This window comes from Anopheles ziemanni, chromosome X, assembly GCF_943734765.1.
Source record: "Anopheles ziemanni chromosome X, idAnoZiCoDA_A2_x.2, whole genome shotgun sequence".
NCBI lineage: Eukaryota > Metazoa > Arthropoda > Insecta > Diptera > Culicidae > Anopheles > Anopheles ziemanni.
The window spans coordinates 16,728,391-16,746,922 of NC_080707.1; the positions used below are offsets into that span (position 1 = coordinate 16,728,391).

The following is an 18,532-nucleotide window of genomic DNA, read 5'->3' on the forward strand; positions in this document are numbered from 1 at the left end:
GCTTAGAAGTTTTACCATAAACTTATACATTTCCTTCCAAATAACCGGTACATATTACCCCTAAATGAGAAAGTTTTTGGTTTCTTCTCCGCTTCCAAAATGCATGGATTTTTAATTCTACACTTACTACATTTGTTAAATAATATATTTATTAAGTTCCATTTCAATGATAGCCCAATAAACCATTAAAAAAATAGTTATACCTTTTCTATGTGATTTCATACTCATTTTGTTTAATCTCCTTTCCTCTTTTACATTTTCATGAAACACTTTTGCGAAAATATTACATTAGTTCGTAGATTTAATCGCACAGCTCAGCTAAAAAATACCTCCGTTGCATTTTATCCCACTTTCCCCTACGGTTTTTCGCGTTTGTGTATTTTATTACATGCAGTTTTGTTCCCCATTTTTCTCCTGCTCTCATCTTGTTGATCAATGCAGCCGCAAAAAGGAATGAATTTGCCATTAGTTCCACTTTATTAGCTGCAAAACTGCGACTACTGCTTTCGATACGGACAGGCAGCTTTTGAAGCAGCATCTCGGTCTGTTCCGACGTTCTAAGAGTCATTATCGTCCGCACAATAATCTCGGCTGAGGATTACACGGATTGTGTGTGTGTGTTTGTATGTAATACTCCATTCATTCGTTCGCCATATAATCATAACAAACAAAATAAAATTCGCCCATTCGCGACGGAGGGTTTTGGGTTTCTTTTATTGCGATTTTTGGTGGGAGTAACCAAAAAACCCGAAAGTTTCCCTGCAGCATGCATGCTTTTAGCCATTTCGTCCGCATTTCCCTCTCGTTTGTCTCCCCGCACTCCCCCCGAACGGCGGTAGAGCGAGCAAATATTTGCATCCGTGGCGGAGAAATCCGCGAAAAATGCGCCTGAAGCGCACGCTGCCCATTACTTCGCCCTCGATTTTCGCTAGCCAACGCGCTGCAAGCCGCATCAGCGAGCACCCCGGAAGTGGTCCACACGCGCGGCCCACCGTGCGGATTATATGACGTTTTAAAATTTGAATTTTATGAAAATCTCTCAAATTAAATTTAATTTTACGTCCAACCCAACCGGACCGGGAAGCCCGAATCTGTGTGTGTGTGTATACTTCCCGCTGCCTATTTCATTACATTCTTCTCGTAAAGCCCCCCTCCTCCCTCCACTCTTGGCAGCATGTGTGACCTTTTTCTCCCCTCCTGGCTTGCTTCGTTTGCAAGTGCATTTGAAAGTGAGGATTGTTTTTGTGTTCCTTCGTTAGCATTTCCCTTGTTTTTCGCCCTGCTCTGTGAAGTGGTGAAGATTATAGACAAAAACCAGCCATTTTGTGTACACTTGTGCTGAGGCTCGTTTCATTTCCACATTTTTAGATGCCTTTTATAAGCTTTTGTGTTATACGATTAAAGTGGTGATATTCAAACTATAGCAGAAAAATAAAAAGGAAAAATCATTTCTTGCGAACAAAACAATAAAAATCAAAATAACAAAAACAAAATCAGATTTATAAATTTAAAATGAGACAGAAAGTTTATCGTTCTTCTATCAAATGGACTGAATATTGACTTGAAGATTGAGAACCACTGGAAAAACCTGTAAAACATGCATCGTGAATGTGTAAACGTACCGATAAAACACCATAGTGAGTGGCGGAAAACCGTAAGCTAATCGAAAAGTACCATATATGAAGATGAAATGGAACCGCATGAAAGGAAGAATTAAACTAAATACGGTTCTCGGTGACTAGAAGAAAAACTAACGTGTCCCATGTAGGGAAAATCGGGAAAAGACTGCAAAGGTTTAGTGGTGGCGATAGTGACCTTCCGGTGGTTGGGGGAGAAAAAAAACCCGGCAGGTAGAATGGCACAGCACCAAGGGGTTAGGCTATGGGTTGTTGGTTTTCCCACGCCTCTTCCCTCGCTCTCGAGATGTCGATTCGGGCCGAATGTGCCGAGTAGTTGGGGAAGAATTTATCAGCCGACTGCACTTTGACTTCGATCCGTTCTGCTACCTTTCATCCCCTTTTTTCTCAAACCGAGGCACACTCGAGATTGGGACAGGAAACCCCAACAGCTATGGGAAATGTCGAGAAGAAATGGAAAATGATCCGTCTTTTACTGCAAAAATAATATGTGACATCGGTTGGAGGAAGCGCGCGGGAGCACTATCTTCAAACGAAAGTATTCGAACGGGACGGAAAAGATGAAAAAAATAAAACCTGAAAACCCATCCACAAATGGAACGAACCTGGTTCCGGTTCCCAGCTTCCCGCGACCCCCTTTGGGGCGGGTTTTTCCGAGCACACCAAATTCGGCAGAGTGCAGAAAGCGTATAATTTATGATCATGGAATTACGACAGTTTTTGCCACGGCTCGCGTGTTTCCTTACAGCCTGTTGCCCCTCCCCCTCTCCTTCTCTTCCTCTTGCTTTTCCCAACAACTGACGTTAATGCAGGTCGCTCCATTCATCGGGGGAGCATTTATACACTTGTGTATTTTTTCCCGACATTCTTTACATGCACTTTTTTGTCATAAGTTTTCTCTTTTTTACCTCCAGTTGTCTTTTTTTCGCTTCTCCTTTCGACTGCTTTTAACTTCCTGTTTTCCTTTCCTTTGGCAATCATTGGCTCCCTTAGGCAAGTTGGCTGCAAGTCACCAGGAAGTTCGTTCAGTTTCTTCTCACGCTGAAAAGGGCAAGGCAGCAGATGTATTTGCTTCGGGTGGTACTCAATATCCATCAAAATGACAATACAAATTATAAAACCGATCTACTAAAACGCCCACGACGTACTGGGCGGCTCCATCGAACGCACAACCCGTTACTCTAAACGTCCCTTTGGCTTTGAAATGTTTTTCCATAGAACAAACTCATCACAACTTAAATTAAATATATTTATATTGAGTGCAGGTTTGCATTCTGTTCTTTTCTTTATATCGTTTCGTAAGCGTCACGTGTGTTTACCAACTACTGGGCGTCCCCATCGAACATTGGTTTTAGTACAACAGTTCGGGGGACGTTGCGTAGAATCGGGACCTCTAAGTGTTTTTTTTTTTTTTGTTAGATCGTATGTCATGGATTGACTACCAAAACATTATAAAGTTATATTTATAAGAGCTGCAGGTTCAAAAGTCTAGATGAATTTAAAGTTGCATCAAATCAAATAACGGTTTTAGTACAGCATATTTCTTGTAGAATGAATAGATTATCGCATTACATTTTTCGATTGGATCAATTTTAGATTTTTTTTTATTTGGTGAGCGGGATATAGTAAAAGGAATTGAATTTAAATCCTGTATGGCTTAACGAAGTCAGTAAAATACTAGACGATATCATGTAAGACCTACACGTTGCTCAAACCCCATAGTCAACACGAGCGGCCGCAGCCGACGGAGCACACGAACATCGCCGGCCAATAAATTACTCAACGCTCGATTGCCTCCTCAGTCGACTGTCAAACGATTGTTTTACAAGCGACATCAACAACTGGGGTAGTAAATATTTAACAGCGCGCTGCCCTAAAGTCCCCCCACCAAAAGCGAGTCGATGCCAAACCCGACCAGGCTCGGAGTTTGTGGCTTTTGCTGCGGCATTTTATGGACCTCCAGGTTTCGGCGGGGCGATGTTGACTTTGGCTGCTCTCCTGGAAGGGTCTCACATAAGGTGCACAATGGATCGATGTCGGGATAAAATTCCAAAACTCAGGTTGGCTCTGCTCTTCCAGGTTCTAGGAAATAAACTTTTCACGATGTATAGAAATTTCTCCATATTCAACATAATAGAACTAATAATAGCCATCAACTTTTTGGATCCTTAAATTTGAATAGGCCTATATTTTAAAGCCTTAAAATTGAATAGGCCAGGTACATTGGAATGATTTTTAGAGATTCAGAAACTACGACCCAAACAGTTATTGTTTGTTTGAAAATTCAAACCCACTAAATGATGGAAACAGACCAGAACATTGGGATAGTAACTCTTGATTGGGAGAGGTTAACCTAGAACCCAAATAGGGGTAATTATGACCAAAACGCAATTTTGGGTGAGTATTTTTACCTACAAAAAGGCTTTTTTTTTAATCTAAAGTTACATCTAAAATAAAAACTTCACTTGGCCTATTTGATAACCAACTTGACTATCCCTAAAATTAATTTAGGGGTCATTTTGACCCCTATTTTTAAAACCCCAGAACTTCACTACTTTTGAAAATTTTCAAATCCATAAACTGTTCCTTTTTATTAGACTTGTTGACTATCTTTTGAAGTTTTTGGTTTTTCGATGCATTTCTTCATCATTCCACTAGCTCAGTGTAAAGCAAAAACGGTCGAAATTGATATTTTTTAGCTTTTATTTATTCAAAAGCATTCGGGCAAGATTCACAACCAATTTATTCTAGTGTTAAGCTCGCTAGACGCTCGAGATTCTAATTGTTTAATAAAAACAATGATTCAATATCAATTTAAGTATATTTAAACAATAGCGCAATTTATCAATAAAATAATACAAATTGCAAAATCTTTCAATTTGTTTGTTATCCCGGCAATTGACTCTAATCGATCCATTGTGCGATGCAGTCTTGCAAGTGGTTACAATATCTTTGAAACCTTTTTGCGTTACTTCATTGTAACTATTCATTGAAACTATTGAAAAATATTGCGCTGCGAAACCGTACCCGTTTTGGTGCAAATATCGAAGCTGTGCCGGAAAAGCAAACCCAACGCGAAAACGCTACAGGTCACCGGTGTGCGGGTTTTCCATGCGACGCAAATTTGTCCACCGAAGCGGCGAGCGAACATTAGGAAAAACTCTTCACCATAGAAGCGCCCGAAAAACGAAAACGAAACGGACCGAAATAAAATGAAATAAAAAAAAACGCACACACAACCACACAGCTCCCACCCACGAAGTTGGGTGGGCATGACAAAAAAGAAAACCCATCATTACGAAGTGATTTATCGGCCCCGAATGAGTTATTAATGAGGAAAATTGATTTATGGCTAGACGGTTGCGAGACATCCGCGCGCCGGTGGATATCAGGTTGGCCCAGTCCCATCTGGTTCGCACGGGGGGGAAAAAAACATTCCTCCCTTCCGCCTCCCCCGCTATGTGCATCCTCCATCTGGTTTCTGGAGGCCGTGCACAGGGTAAACCGGACGGGGCGGGGGCGTGATGGTTGCAGTAAATTTATTGTCAATCACAAAGTGCCGTCAAATGCCGACACGGAAAGCGGAAAGCTGCAAAACTCGCGACCAGCGTGCAACCGAAAAAAGTATATATATATTGTACATATAAATCCCCCTCGCGAGTCTGCGGGTCGAACGGACGGGAAAACGTCTAAACCTAGCCCTAAACACACCGGGCTGGCATAAATCGAATTCGGCCGCCAGCGTTGACAGCACGAGGTCCCCGCCCCCACCCACGCCGATGTTGGATTTAAATAAATTTCCCCAGACCGACCGGACCGAACGGGGTCCTCGGTTTCGGGGCAGGCTTTTGGAAGCTCGTTTCGGAAGCGGCGTGCGTAAAAACTGTCACCACTTTATGGAGAAATAATTGTTTACGATACGAACGAAGCATGGCGACGGAGAAGCGGATGGGTGCGGACAATCGAAACGGGGTGAAAGCAACCAACACAACGCCCAAATTAATAGATCAAACCACATCGGGATCGATCGGGGGGCAAATAAAAATAGGCCCATACTGTTTCGACATCGGGTTTTTGGTCTTATCGTCGTACGCCTTCGCACGACGAGATGACAGGTTGCTTGATTTATCGAAATTTTGCAGTTTCTTTATGCTGTAATCGACGTGCTTTCCATGGACCAAAACTCTTCTAGACAAACAATCCAATTGACTTGCAAATGATAAACAACACTCAAATCAGTAGGCAAATGAAGCTGCCGTTCAAACATCAGGCCTTCCCCGGGACATTGTGATTAGCCTCTCTAGGTGGGGGAGAGTGGGGTATGATGTACCGGCGGGGTAAAATGCACCGGCATTGTTTTAGCTGAATTGATAAAATTTTGAACAATGCAATGTGGCATATATCTTCTCGAAATATCACAGTTCTACATACACGTTTGACAGAGAAGAGAAATTAAAGTCAGGAATCGTGTAAGATTTTGTTAATCTATAACAATTGTTTGAAATGAGATATTAAATCGCAGGACTTTCTGAAAGTCATTCAACATAAAATGAATCAAGTACGCAACTTAAATACTATAGATAGATTTGAATTCATAATCCTAGAATTATATTACTAGAGACAACAAAAAAACAGGCAAGCCGAATACTCAAGCTTTCCAAACTTATAAAATTCGTTGCAATGCAAACAAAACAACTGATATCAAAATGAAGGGCAACAAAACGAATTCATTTGAGGTTGAAATTAAATATTACTAAATTTCTTGAAATGGTCCAACTTATCATAGAATTATAGATACTCAAAAATGAAGACCGTAAATTAAATTGTATTTCAATTGGATCATTTTTCCCCAATATTTTTATTACACGTGAAAGAAAGTGCTCGAAAAACTCGGTTTTAGTAACATTTTGAGAGCTTTAATCGGATTCGTTTTGGTATTTGGTAATAGAAGGTAGTGCTAATAATTGTGGTAATAGAAATTTAGGACTACACGAATTTAATGTTTTTTCTTAAGGACTGCATATTACCTGACTCTACCTTACTTGAAACAAAGCGTCAACTCATCGCAAACAGAAAATGAAGCCCCCCACTGACTTGCTGGACCTCCCCTAGACAAGATAAGTCGTGTCTTATGCAAGATCGACAGATGGCTGAAAAGGTGTCATTGCCACTTAGTCGTTTCGTCATGGTCCTCTCCACCGGGATTTGATAAACAAAAACGGGGTCTATGAAACAAGAGATAATGCACTCTGTTGATGCAAAGAACGCCACCTTCAAACGATAAGGCGATAGTGTGGATGTTCAATCATCATTGGACAGCTGACAGGGTGAAGTAAGATTGCTCCATCGTGGAGATAATGGGATGTTTTTCCTAATGAACCCTTCTTGGAAACTCAAACAACTCAAATCAAACAACGTAAGGCAACGCAAACCAAGTACGCATGAAGAAGAAGATTCCTGTTCATAAACAACAACACGCAATTTTGACACTCACTTTGTTTTATTACATGCATATTCATGCGTCTATCACGACGTGCTTCCACGATGGATGTTTAGGCTAACGGGGCCAGTCAAACATTAGGCACACACCTTCCTGAAGCCATGCGGTTCGTTTCTACTCTGCGTCTGCCATAAATTTGCAGTACTCTTCATTATTTATCTGCTGTGAGTCCTAAAGTTCATCGCATCTTGCTCTGAACAACGTAATTTTCTAACCTGCCTGGTCTGAATGAAATTAATGAGCTATGGTTTAAATTTCTACTACTCTTCCAACTCTTATTCTATTTTCTGCCGACTCTTATTCTCTCGAACTAGAAACCACAACGGTCTCTCGGTGAAATGTTTGTTTTTTTTTGTGTTTTTCTTTTGTTTTCTCTTTTATAGTATTCGGTGAAATGTTCGTTTCCATTATTTTCTTCTAGCTCTTTCAGGGAAATATGTTTTTTTTTCTCTCGAATTGTTTTTGTTTTTTTTTCTTAGTGGATTCCTAAAAGAAAATCAAGAAAAGGTTTCTACGTAGAAGCAAGCATGTGCTCTATGAGTTATGCGGGTTTTGTTTTTTGCCATGCCTAGAAGGCGAACTTAATCGACCAGGCTTCGGTCATGGAGACGTCCGGCTTGCGCACGATGACCGCATCCTGGGTGCGTTCCAACTCCAGCTGGCCGGTGGCAGAGCCGGACGCGTCGGTGTAGAGCGTAGCCGCCTTCGGCGCTTGGGGCAACCCAACGAGGACGACCCGCTCGAGCCAGCTCTTGGTCGGGTAGGTGGCGGTGGAGTCGATTTTTCTGCAATCAAGGGGTGGGGGGAAACGATTAGAATGTATGTTAAGATTGAAAGAGAGAAGCGGCATCGAAGAAAGAATGCTTACCGGCTGCTCAGCACACCGTCACGGTACTCGAACTGCAGATAGAGATAGTGTCCGCGGCGGTACTCGTAGCTCGTCTCGTCGTCGATGTAGAGCGTACCCTTGGCCTGCCCGTTGCGATCGAGCGCCACCGTTAGGGTGTACGGATCGTTGCGCATCAGGGTGGAGGCGCGCCGGACGCGCTCCTTGCGTGGCACGATGGTACCGCCACGCTGGAACACCGGCACCTTGTAGCTATCGACCGGGATCGGCTCGAGCCCGACGGCGGTGTGGCGACGATGGGTGTCGCAATCGTACCACCAGTCGCCGGTGCCGTCCGGGCGCGCGGGGAAGTAGACCTCGCGGCGCGTCTGCTTGGTCTCGAGAACCGGCGCCACGAGCAGCTGATCGCCGAGTAGGAACTGGTTGTCGATGGCGAACGCGTTCACATCGGTCGGGTAGTGTGCGAGCAGCGGGCGCATGAGCGGTAGGCCGGAGCGCTCGTGCTCGTAGAACAGCGTGTACCAGAACGGCAGCAGGCGGTAGCGCTTGCGGATCGCATCGCGGATCACCAGCTTGACGTCCTCGGGGAACAGCCACGGTTCGCGGCGCTTGGTGTCGATGTGGGCGTGCGAGCGGAAGAACGGCTGGAAGGCGCCGGTCTGGTACCAGCGCGCGAACAGCTCACCGTCCGGATTGCCGAAGAAACCGCCGACGTCCGCGCCGCAGAAGCTGATGCCGGCGACCGCCAGCGAGAGGCACATCTTGATCGACGCCTGCAGATGGCCCCAATCGGCCATGTTGTCGCCGGTCCAGACCGCCGCGTACCGCTGGCTGCCAGCGAAGTGCGAGCGCGTCAGGATGAACGGACGGAGGCTACCCTCGCCCCGCCGCTGCAGCCCATCGAAAGTCGCCACCAGCTGCATATGGCCGTACAGATTGTGCACGTCCCGATGCTCCAGCCCGCCGTGGTGCAGGTTGTCCTTGAGCATCGTCACCTCGGGCCCGTTGAACACCGACGGCTCGTTCATGTCGTTCCAGATGCCGACCGTCGCCGACTGCTCGCGGAAGTTCTCCAGCAGGTACTGGTCGGCGTAGTGGCGGCGCGCGTCCGGACTGAAAAAGTCCACGTAGCTGGCGGCACCCGGCCAGCACCAGCCCTCGTAGTCGTTGCCGTCCTTGTTCTTCACGTACAGGCCCCGCTCGGTGCACTCGTTGTGGAAGAAGTAGCCGCCGTCGCGCTTGATGTGCGGATCGATGATGATCGTCAGGTGGCGCCCGAGGTCGGTCAGGTTGCGGATCATCTCGACCGGGTGCGGGAACTTGTGGTGGTCCCAGGTGAAGTAGCGCTTGCCGTCCGTGTACTCGATATCGAGCCACATCGTGTCCATCGGGATGTCGTGCTCGTCGAACTTCGCCGACACCATCTCGACGTCGCGCTCGTCGTTGTAATTCCACCGGCACTGGTGGTACGCCATCGCGTACAGCTGCGGCAGCGGTCCGTGCCCGGTCAGGTCGGTGTACTGACGGAACGCGTCGGTCGGCGCGGGGCCCAACAGCACGAACACGTCCATGATGCCACTCTCGGAGATAAAGTTCGCCGCCGGCGGTTCCGTCTGGCTGTTCCACGACACGAGATTGACCAGCGATGACACGACGTTCGATTCGCGGTTCGCGCTGAAGATGTCCACCCACGTTTCGGCCGCATTCAGCCAGAAGACACCGGCCGTCGTCGTTTCACCGTGCCCGTACAGCACCGGAACGGAGCCGTAAAGCGCCATCCCGTTGTTCAGCTCGTACTCGAACACGTCCAGGTTGTACAGGCGGTACGGATCGGTGCCCTTGGTCGCGGTGTGCCGCAGCGCGAACGTGTCCGCGTGCTCCGGAATGCCGAACAGCACCTTCGCCTCGGGGAAGGTAAAATCCAGCGCCAGCCCCTCCGGTCCCTTGGGTTTCGAATCGTGGTGCGATTTGAAGTTTTCTTCCCACGCACCCGGATCCTCGGCCGGAGCCGGTGCAGGTGGCACATCTTCACCCGCCGCACCGCCCTCGGCCGCCTGCTCCTCAGGCTGCTCCTGGTCGGTACCCTGCTCGTCGTTATGTTGCGGTTGCTGCTTCGTGCGCAGATGCTCAAACCGCATCATGCCCTTCGCGTTCGCCGACACGACCAGCTTGTCCTGCTGGTAGAAGTCCACTCTGAACGGGGCCAGCTGTACCGTCGCTTTGCCGTCTCCGTCACCGCACGCCACGCTGACGGCCGCCTCGGAGCTGCTCTCGACCCGCGTCTGCCCGTACTGGGGCTCCTGGACGAGCGCATCCTGCACCCGGTAGCGCACGCTCAACGGTTGCTTTTCGTCCACCTGGAAGTGGAACGTAGCGCCGCCCTTGAGGCAGGCCAGCTTCAGCGTGTACTCATGCTGCGTGCGCTGATGGACGAGCGTGAGGGTGATGAACTGCTTGAACTGCTGCAGGCTCTGGGGTAACGCGACGAACTCGCTCGTCTGTGGCTCCAACGAACGCAAACGGCTGGAAATGGAGAGAAAAAAAAACCCCATCCGATTAGCAACGTCGAACCGGGAACCGCGGACCAAAAGCTACGGGGACGAACGGACGACGAAAGCTCACCGACAAAAGCTGCTCTGGTCACAGGTTTTAAAGTTGTTCCGATCAACGCCGGCCGCAAAGCCCGCAAGGCAGCACAACCCAGCGATAAAGGCCAGAGCTACCCTCCTCCTATCGGCCACCGCCATCGCTGCGGGAAAACTCGCCGAAGCGTTCGAAACGTTTCACTTCCCGGGATCAAACTTTCGACCACCGCACGTTCGAGACTTGCACAATTTCTATTTCACAATCACACTACTTTGGTCCGCTTCGAACGTAAAAGTAAATCCAATGTCCCGGGAGATGTCCTCCCTTCCGCGTTGCCGGCCCTCACAGTTATGGCGACCTTTTGGTGCTGGAGAAATGCACCTGTACCGTCCAACCATCAGCGATACACGTCAGATTCGAAGCTTTGTCCCAATCTGCGTACAAATTCACAGCTGTCAAACCCCTGCACTGACAGCTGATACAGCACCGTTCGACCAGTTTACATTTTATTTATTCTCCGAGACGCAAAAAGGAAAGAATAGTCACATTTTAAACATTTTCATTAATCTGCTGCGTATAAAAATACAATGTTTCGTTCTTTTCCGCTGAGTGGAACGAAACTTGTTTGTTGTTTACCAAAAACAAAACAAACCAGCGCACCGTATGCAATGGTGCACAGTGCACCGGAAGACGGCGATTTGCGGATAAAAATATTATCACGCAAGTTGTATTCATTTCAACACAAATCTAACCTACGGTAGTTTAATGCAAAATTTATTAAATATCAGGAACATTCGAACATCTGAAATCGAACAAACCCTAACATTTATCAGTTGCTGTCAGAGGGTATCGAAAAAAGGTACACAAAAAATATATTTTTTCATCTACCTCTCCAGCGAGGGGAGGTACGACTTTTAAATCCAGCTTCCTGGGCCTTTTCAAGCGTTAAGACCTAAAAAGGATTAAGGAACGGCTGTATCGCAGTCCTGTTTTTAGTGACTATCCTTTCTTTCTGTGCCGGGAACCATTTTCTGTCCGCTTTTATTCCGTAACCAGCGGTATGTGCTGTTTTGTTGTTTCATTCGTTTCTGACGTCTTCTGCCTATCATTTCTTCCTTCTGTTTATACTCACTGTTTGGAGATTACAGCGACCTTCCCAGTTGATTGCAGAGCTTCCGAGCCATTTCCTTCTGGAAACGTGGGAATATATTTTTGACAATTAAATAAGGTTTTCTTTTATGTCCGACGTATCATTTCGATGCAGGTGCCGAATGCGAAGTCAAAACTTCAGACTATATTAAACATAATCAAGGTAAGAACTTTAATAAATCCAATTAGAGGTGAGTATCTGCCTTCTCTTTTTCCCTAATCTAGTCAATTACGCTGCCAACTGTCCTAACGGCATTAAGCATTAAGCGTCCAGTCATTTCTCCGGCGCTAGCCTACTGTGCGACGATTGCTGTACCCGTTGCTTCCCTCCCTTTCCGCCCTGTCTGTGCTCGGTGTGAATGAAGCGTACTGTTTGTTCAACCACGTCAAACCCAGAACCGAGAACTTCATCACATCACGGTTGGCTGCTGGCAGTTTGCGAAGCGGACGGTGACGTTTTTGCCACATAATAAATAATGCCCATCGGCCGTCACCTGAACTAAGACCCGATAGCTGGTACTGGCCGTAGGGAGTGTTTTTGTCAGATTCCGGTGCACAACCGACTAGCCAATAAAGAGACCGAGTGATGAAGGACGGCGAAGTGGATAATGGTGGCAGCGACAATCCGCGGGAAGTTGCCGGAGCGGATGGCCCGCTGGAAAATGTTCCGGCACCGCCGACCGAAATAGCAGCCTCGATTGTAAGTAGACCCGAGCTGGCCAATGACTGTTGTTCCGTGCGGCTGGAGTTCAGCGTTCTAAGGGCTGCTAGTCGACCGGCCGATTAAAGGGTGCCACGTAGGAAGCCCATCCCTCCTAGCACGACAAATTGCCTAGCAACACATTTTTGGCCAAGTGACAGCCAACTACGTTTTTCTACTTTTAGGTACGCTCCAGCCTGGCACAGATAGAAATAAAAGCGTCCGCAATACTGACACGGATCGAGCACGTCACGGGTGGCGTGCAAACCGGTGGGCAAAGCCAGTCGGCACCGAAACCAGACGTGCAGTCGCGCTCGGGCTCGATAAAGGAACCGCTGCCGTCGAAGAAATCGCCCCGCGAGGTGATGGCAACGCTGGAGGACTTTCTCGCCAACCTGTGCGGTGACGACGAGCAGCAGGACGGCTGTCTGCCGGTGCTCGACGAAGTGTCCCAGCTGGCGGTGCTGCAGCATTCGACGGCGGCGTACGTACGTACCCTCAGCCGCAAGCAGCTGCTCCTACTGGTGGAACGGGTGCGGTGCGAAACCGCCTACTGGCTCGGGAAGCTGTTCAAATTCGCCATGTTCCACACCGCCTTCTATCGCGACGATGCCGAGTGCACGCTGCAGGTGCTGCGCATCGCGTACCTGCACCATCAGACCGAACTCCGTGCGGCGGTGACCGAGACGGGCCCGTCCGGCATGAGCATCTATCTGTCCGATAAGTCCGAGCTGCTGCCGGTGGTGGAGAATACCTGCCGCTACATGGGCTGGTCGCAGTCGTGCATTCGGCTCGTTCCGTCGGAGCAGGCGAGCGATGCCGCCGATGGCATTGCCGGTCGGATGAACCTCAACGCGCTGGAGAGCATGATCGAGGCGGACCTTGGGTACGACATCCGCCCGATGATGGTGATCGGCACCGTCGGGTCCGCGACGACCGGTGCTAGCGACGATCTCGAGAAGCTCATCGCCATTTGTGCCTCACATCGCGTATGGTTGCACTGCCATGGTTACGGGTTGGCCGCCCTGGTGCTCACCAAACATTGGGTAGGTAAACCCCACCCCCGCCTTTCTCGGGTGCATCCGTTTCAAAACATTTCTCCTCCACAGATGACCACGCAACCCAACTCGATGACGCTCAGCCTCGACGCCTGGCTTGGCGTGATCGGCGTTCCGTCGGTGCTCGTGCACAAATCACCGAACGATCCGGGCTGGTTCCAGGGCGTGTCCACCGTGTTCGACAGCGATCCGGTGCTGTCGACGCGGATCTCCAGCCTGAGCGTGTGGTCGGCCTTAGAGGTGCTCGGCGCGGACCAGCTGGCCGAGCGTATCTTCTCCGCGTTCGACTCGTGCCAAGAGCTGTGCAAGATGCTGCTCCAGTTCGACGGCATCCACGTCGTGGTGAGTGCGGGAATTTCAACATATTTCAACCCTTCTTGTTTACGCTTATCTTTCCCCCGTTTTCAGACCAAACCGATGTTCTACGAATCGAGTGAATCATATCGGAAAATATTAATGCAAGCGTACGATTACGAGGTAATTACGGAACTGACCAACTCCTACTTCTTTCTGTTATTGATGTGCAGCTAAACATTCAAGTTCAATCTATTTTAATTTGTTACAATAATCTCTTGGGGGTTACGTGCTAATTTCATTACAAAACATTAACTTTTCAATGTCTGTTTTGTATTTACTCAATTTCAACATTGACTTTTGTGCATTGAGGTCAGATTTGTTTCTCTCCCGTTATGTATATTTTGCGTATGTCATTGAAACTCGAGACGATTGAATTACCTCCAGGAAATTGTTTAAAGGGGTTTTATGTGTGATGTTGGTGCGTTGCTTTAACCAGCTGGGGGAAATACAGTTAAGTGTGACGTCATAATTAGTTTACAACCAATAAGAAGCTTTTAGATATTACCGTCAAGAAGAACAAGATATTACTCAAAGTTACAAAAGGAAATTAGCATGGCACAACTAAAGCTATTAGGTCTTTTTCGTGTTCGGCAGAAAGATTCCGTTGTTTTGGAACGTGTTTTATTGTATATTCTTGTTTGTTTCGCAGACGTTGTTCGGACAAGCCGTGCCTATAGTGTTGTTCCAGTTTGATGGCCACGGCAGTTCGCGGAGCCACTCCGAGCAGTCCGCTGAGGCCGAGGAGGAGGGAGAGGCGAAGGAGCAGGAGGAGAGGGAGAACGAAGAAGGAGCGGCTGCGTTGCCGGCGGAAGACGTCGGCATCAGAAAGAACCGCTCGAACGCACAGTACTACGATCGGCTGAATAGTTGGTTCGGGCAGAATCTGGTGCAGGACGCGCCCCAGCTGAACGTGACGGTGATGGAGCACGAGGTGTACGGCACGGTCATCCGCTACTGTCCGTTCGGGACCGGCTACGCCGAGCAGCTGCCACGCACGACCGAGACGCTGCTCGGCATCGAGCGCTCGCTCGAGACGCACATCGAAATCCTGCGCTCCACCGTCCTGCACCGGGTGCGCTTCCAGCAGCTGGTGGCCGAGAGCAGCGTGCTCCGGCTGGTCGAGCTGCACGACTGGGCCGGGCTCGGCGTTGTGCATTACGTGCCTGAGGGCTGGGAGTCGCTCGGCACCGACCAGGCGAAGGACTACCTGAACAAGCTCAACCAGGCGCTGGTCGAGGCGCTCCAGGCAACCGACAGCGCCTTCTCCCAGGGCGAGAGCAGCGAGGGGTTAATCTGTGTTAAGTAAGTCTCCCTCCGTCCTTCCTATCGATAACCGATGCAAAGTGTCCATTTAATCGATTAACGATGTACACAACACAACAATCCAAAATTAGTCAAACGAAGGCATATTGGAACAAAGACTTTATATGTTAACAGATGTTAACAGACACTATCTAGCTTACTTCTTGCAGACACCAGAATATCATAAATGACAAAAATTAACGTGGTGTACGTGAAATGCAAGCTTGCGTTTCATTCAATGGCCACCTTTGAGGACGTTTCCTAGTGTAATGTACGAGTATCTAATATCATTATTCACTCAACAACCCATACAGGAACCTATGACTACTTGATTGCTTTGTTTGCTTTGATCTAACACATAGGAAACATAGGATTTCCGTGTCAAAATATTGCAAAAATCAAATACCACTCACACACACGTCTTGCCTCACAGATTCGGCATGGTGATGAGCGAAACGGACGTGGACGAGCTGCTGGAGCTGGTGATACAGACGGCGCGCTCGGTGCAAGAAAAATCCAAGGTCTTCGACACGATGACCGAGATACTGAAGAAGGGCATCGAGGCGGCTACGATCGATCTGCAGCGCGAGGCGGAGGAGAAGCTCCGGCAGGAGGGTATCCTGCGCCAGATGCCGCTGGTCGGGCGGGTGGTCAACTGGTGGGCCCCGCCGTCCAAGGAGACGGGCATGAAGGGCCGCAGCCTCAACCTCACGCAGGGTGTCGTCGAGAGTACGGAGAATATTTACAAGTAAAATCCCCAAACGCGTTCGTACGCTTTCGTCCATACTTATCGGTACTTTTTTTGTTTTTAGGTACCACATGCAGATGACGCCACAAACGTCGAACCAGCTGCCCGGCAATAAGGGTCCCCCGGCACCGTTGGTTCAGAAACCGATCAGTCCCGACCAGCGCCAGCAGCAACCGGCGCAACAGCCACCCGCTGCTAACCAACAGCAGGTCGAGTCGGCTCAGCATTCGCGCAATGCCAGTTCGAGCAGTGAGCTGTCCGGTCGGGGTGTCGCTACCGGCACCACGCCACCCGTGCTCATCAAGCTGCCGACCCGAAAGCCGATGATGCCTCTCGTACAGCAGATGCAGCAGGTGCAATTGCAGCAGCAACCACCATCATCGCCACCGCAGCAGGACTCTCAGGATCGGGTGACCAGCTCCACGCCGTAGAATAAGGAGGCGGTAGAAAGGGGGTACGTATAACCAGCCGGCGCCACCAGCAATAAGCGAGAAGATAGGGGAGGGCGTTTACCAAAGCCGTTTTTAATCATTTAAGTTTCCTTGACCACTTTCCTTCCGTTCGCTTTCGCGTCGCCGTGCTGCGCCGGGGGATTCGTCACGCACGAAGCGTGATCTTCTGTTTCCGTTTTTTTTGTACGTTTTAATTTCCTGTTTCGTTTTCACCTCCGACGCCCTTGTTAGTGTGAGCTCTCTCCTTCCGTTCTTTTCTCGAGCCCACGCTGGAAGTTTTATTTTGTTTTTAAGTTATAGCCTCTTCTCTCCAATTCCTCTTACACCGTTTTCGAGCCCAGGTAAGCATCGTTCAACTGCTTCTGTATCACTGTTCAACCGTAAGTGAACATTTGACGTCCAACTGAAATACTGTTGCCTATCTGTGCATGATCCAAACGCAAATGAATAAAGTTCAATCGCAACGAAACATTTGATGCCTCCGATGTCAATGCAGGTTTATATTGGCCGGATTAGTTTTTTTGTCCTATTATCGCTTTTTAAAATCTTTGTAAAACAATCATTGAGTTGGAAATCTTATGGTAAATAATTAGCTGCGGAGCACAAAGAGCTTTTTTAATCATTCAAGTGAGTTATTGACGAACATGGCAGACGAAAATAATGAAGAAATGCCATCCCAAAATCCACGAAAACTTACAACAACTGTAAAACGACTTCTTACGAAGATTAAGAACTTTTTAAGCCGAATGCCGATTATCATAAGATTTTAATGTGCCTGAATTATAAATTATATTTATTTTTATTCTAATGGTCTTTGCAAATGAAATCAACAAATCGAAGTTAAACCTTTTTCATGTAAACGTATCCGCTTGGATGCATCAAATGTTTCGTTGCGTATGAACTTTATTCATTTACGTTTGAACCATGCACAGATAGGCGACAGTATTTTACTTGGACGTCAAATGTTTACTTACGGTTGAACAGTGATACAGAAGCAGTTGAACGATGCTTATCTGGGCTCGAAAACGGTGTATATCAAAATCATTCCATGATAGCACGTAATTCCACAATGGCACAACCCCCGACGGGGAACGATCCTTCGCCTTCTTCATCATCTGACGACCGTCTTCGGTCATGCCTGCCTGGTCTTAAGGGCTTATTAGACTTTTACCTTTTCTGTACGTGGACCTACCTCTAAAGGGCCGGTCTAAACGGGAACGATTATTTTATATTTTGTCTTTGTATTTTGTTTTGCAAAAATATACTAGAGATTGCCCCATTCCTCGGGCATGTCTGGTTCGGTTTTTAATCGGATTTGTATTTAGCACGCGTACGTCGGGCACCGGGCCGAGTTGTCCGCCGACGAGAGTTGCACTCCGGTACCACGGAATTATTATTAGAGAAACGCGGTAGAAACCACCTACCTACGATCTATCAATATTACACCAGAACTAGAACTAGTTAACGCGATTCTGTGCCTGCTCCTTTTCGTGCGTGCTACACTTGCACGCTCATTTGGCTCGTTTGGGTTTCTTAAGTCCTACGGTGGCTCGTTTGGATTTCTTTTGTTTGATAAAACATTGTGAACCAAAACACAGCTTCAAGTTTGCGAAAAGACAGTTTTCGTTCGGGAACCGAATCGTACGCTTGAAAGCCGATGTTGGTTTTGGTTCCTGCGAAAACAGGTGTTTGCTATCGAAAGGGGATACGGTGCGGTGCACGCTATCATATTGCAAAGTTATTGCAATGACCTTTTTTTTTATAATTGTAAGTATTATTTTTACCATCGGTTCGGTTTATCGGAAAATGGTGCACACGCAAAAACCGATGCCAAGCATCCGTTGACGCCGATGCTTTCTTTTCCCGTCCATCTCGAATGCATGACAACTCCCTCTCATGTGATCCACCTCCCATTCCCCCCCCTCCCTCCTCTCCCGTTCGTCCTCGTCTGTTTGAAGAAGATTGACAGTTGGCTCTAAGGGGGTTTGGCTGTGGTTTATCAAATACAAATCGAAAAGAATTTGTCCGCAAGAATTGTACCAACACCCAGGTATAGATGTAGGGGAGAAGGGGGTAAAAAACCGCAACAAAAGCAAAGCAATATAGTGCAACATCGCCAGGCAGTAGAGTTACGTAGAACGTTTTTTAGGTAACCGTAGCCTTTAGGAGAAGTCAGTTTAGAGGGCAGAAAGGCAG

General features: G+C 47.9%; 2 protein-coding genes across 2 annotated transcripts; one reads left to right on the forward strand and one right to left on the reverse strand.

The window, feature by feature from the left end:
- Positions 1-7,687: 7,687 nt before the first annotated feature.
- On the reverse strand, positions 7,688-10,838 carry LOC131291315 (neutral alpha-glucosidase AB). The gene is made up of 3 exons (XM_058320512.1): positions 10,607-10,838; positions 8,006-10,507; positions 7,688-7,922 (listed from the first exon to the last, which is right to left on the reverse strand). The coding sequence occupies exons 1-3, from the start codon at positions 10,729-10,731 to the stop codon at positions 7,706-7,708; spliced, it is 2,844 nt and encodes a 947-aa protein (XP_058176495.1). The 5' UTR covers positions 10,732-10,838; the 3' UTR covers positions 7,688-7,705.
- Positions 10,839-12,305: 1,467 nt separating this feature from the next.
- Positions 12,306-16,425, forward strand: LOC131291194 (pyridoxal-dependent decarboxylase domain-containing protein 1). Its single transcript, XM_058320386.1, has 6 exons — positions 12,306-12,419; positions 12,605-13,819; positions 13,886-13,954; positions 14,484-15,136; positions 15,570-15,884; positions 15,949-16,425. Exons 1-6 carry the CDS (start codon positions 12,306-12,308, stop codon positions 16,313-16,315), a joined length of 2,733 nt encoding a protein of 910 aa, XP_058176369.1. The 3' UTR covers positions 16,316-16,425.
- Positions 16,426-18,532: the final 2,107 nt, after the last annotated feature.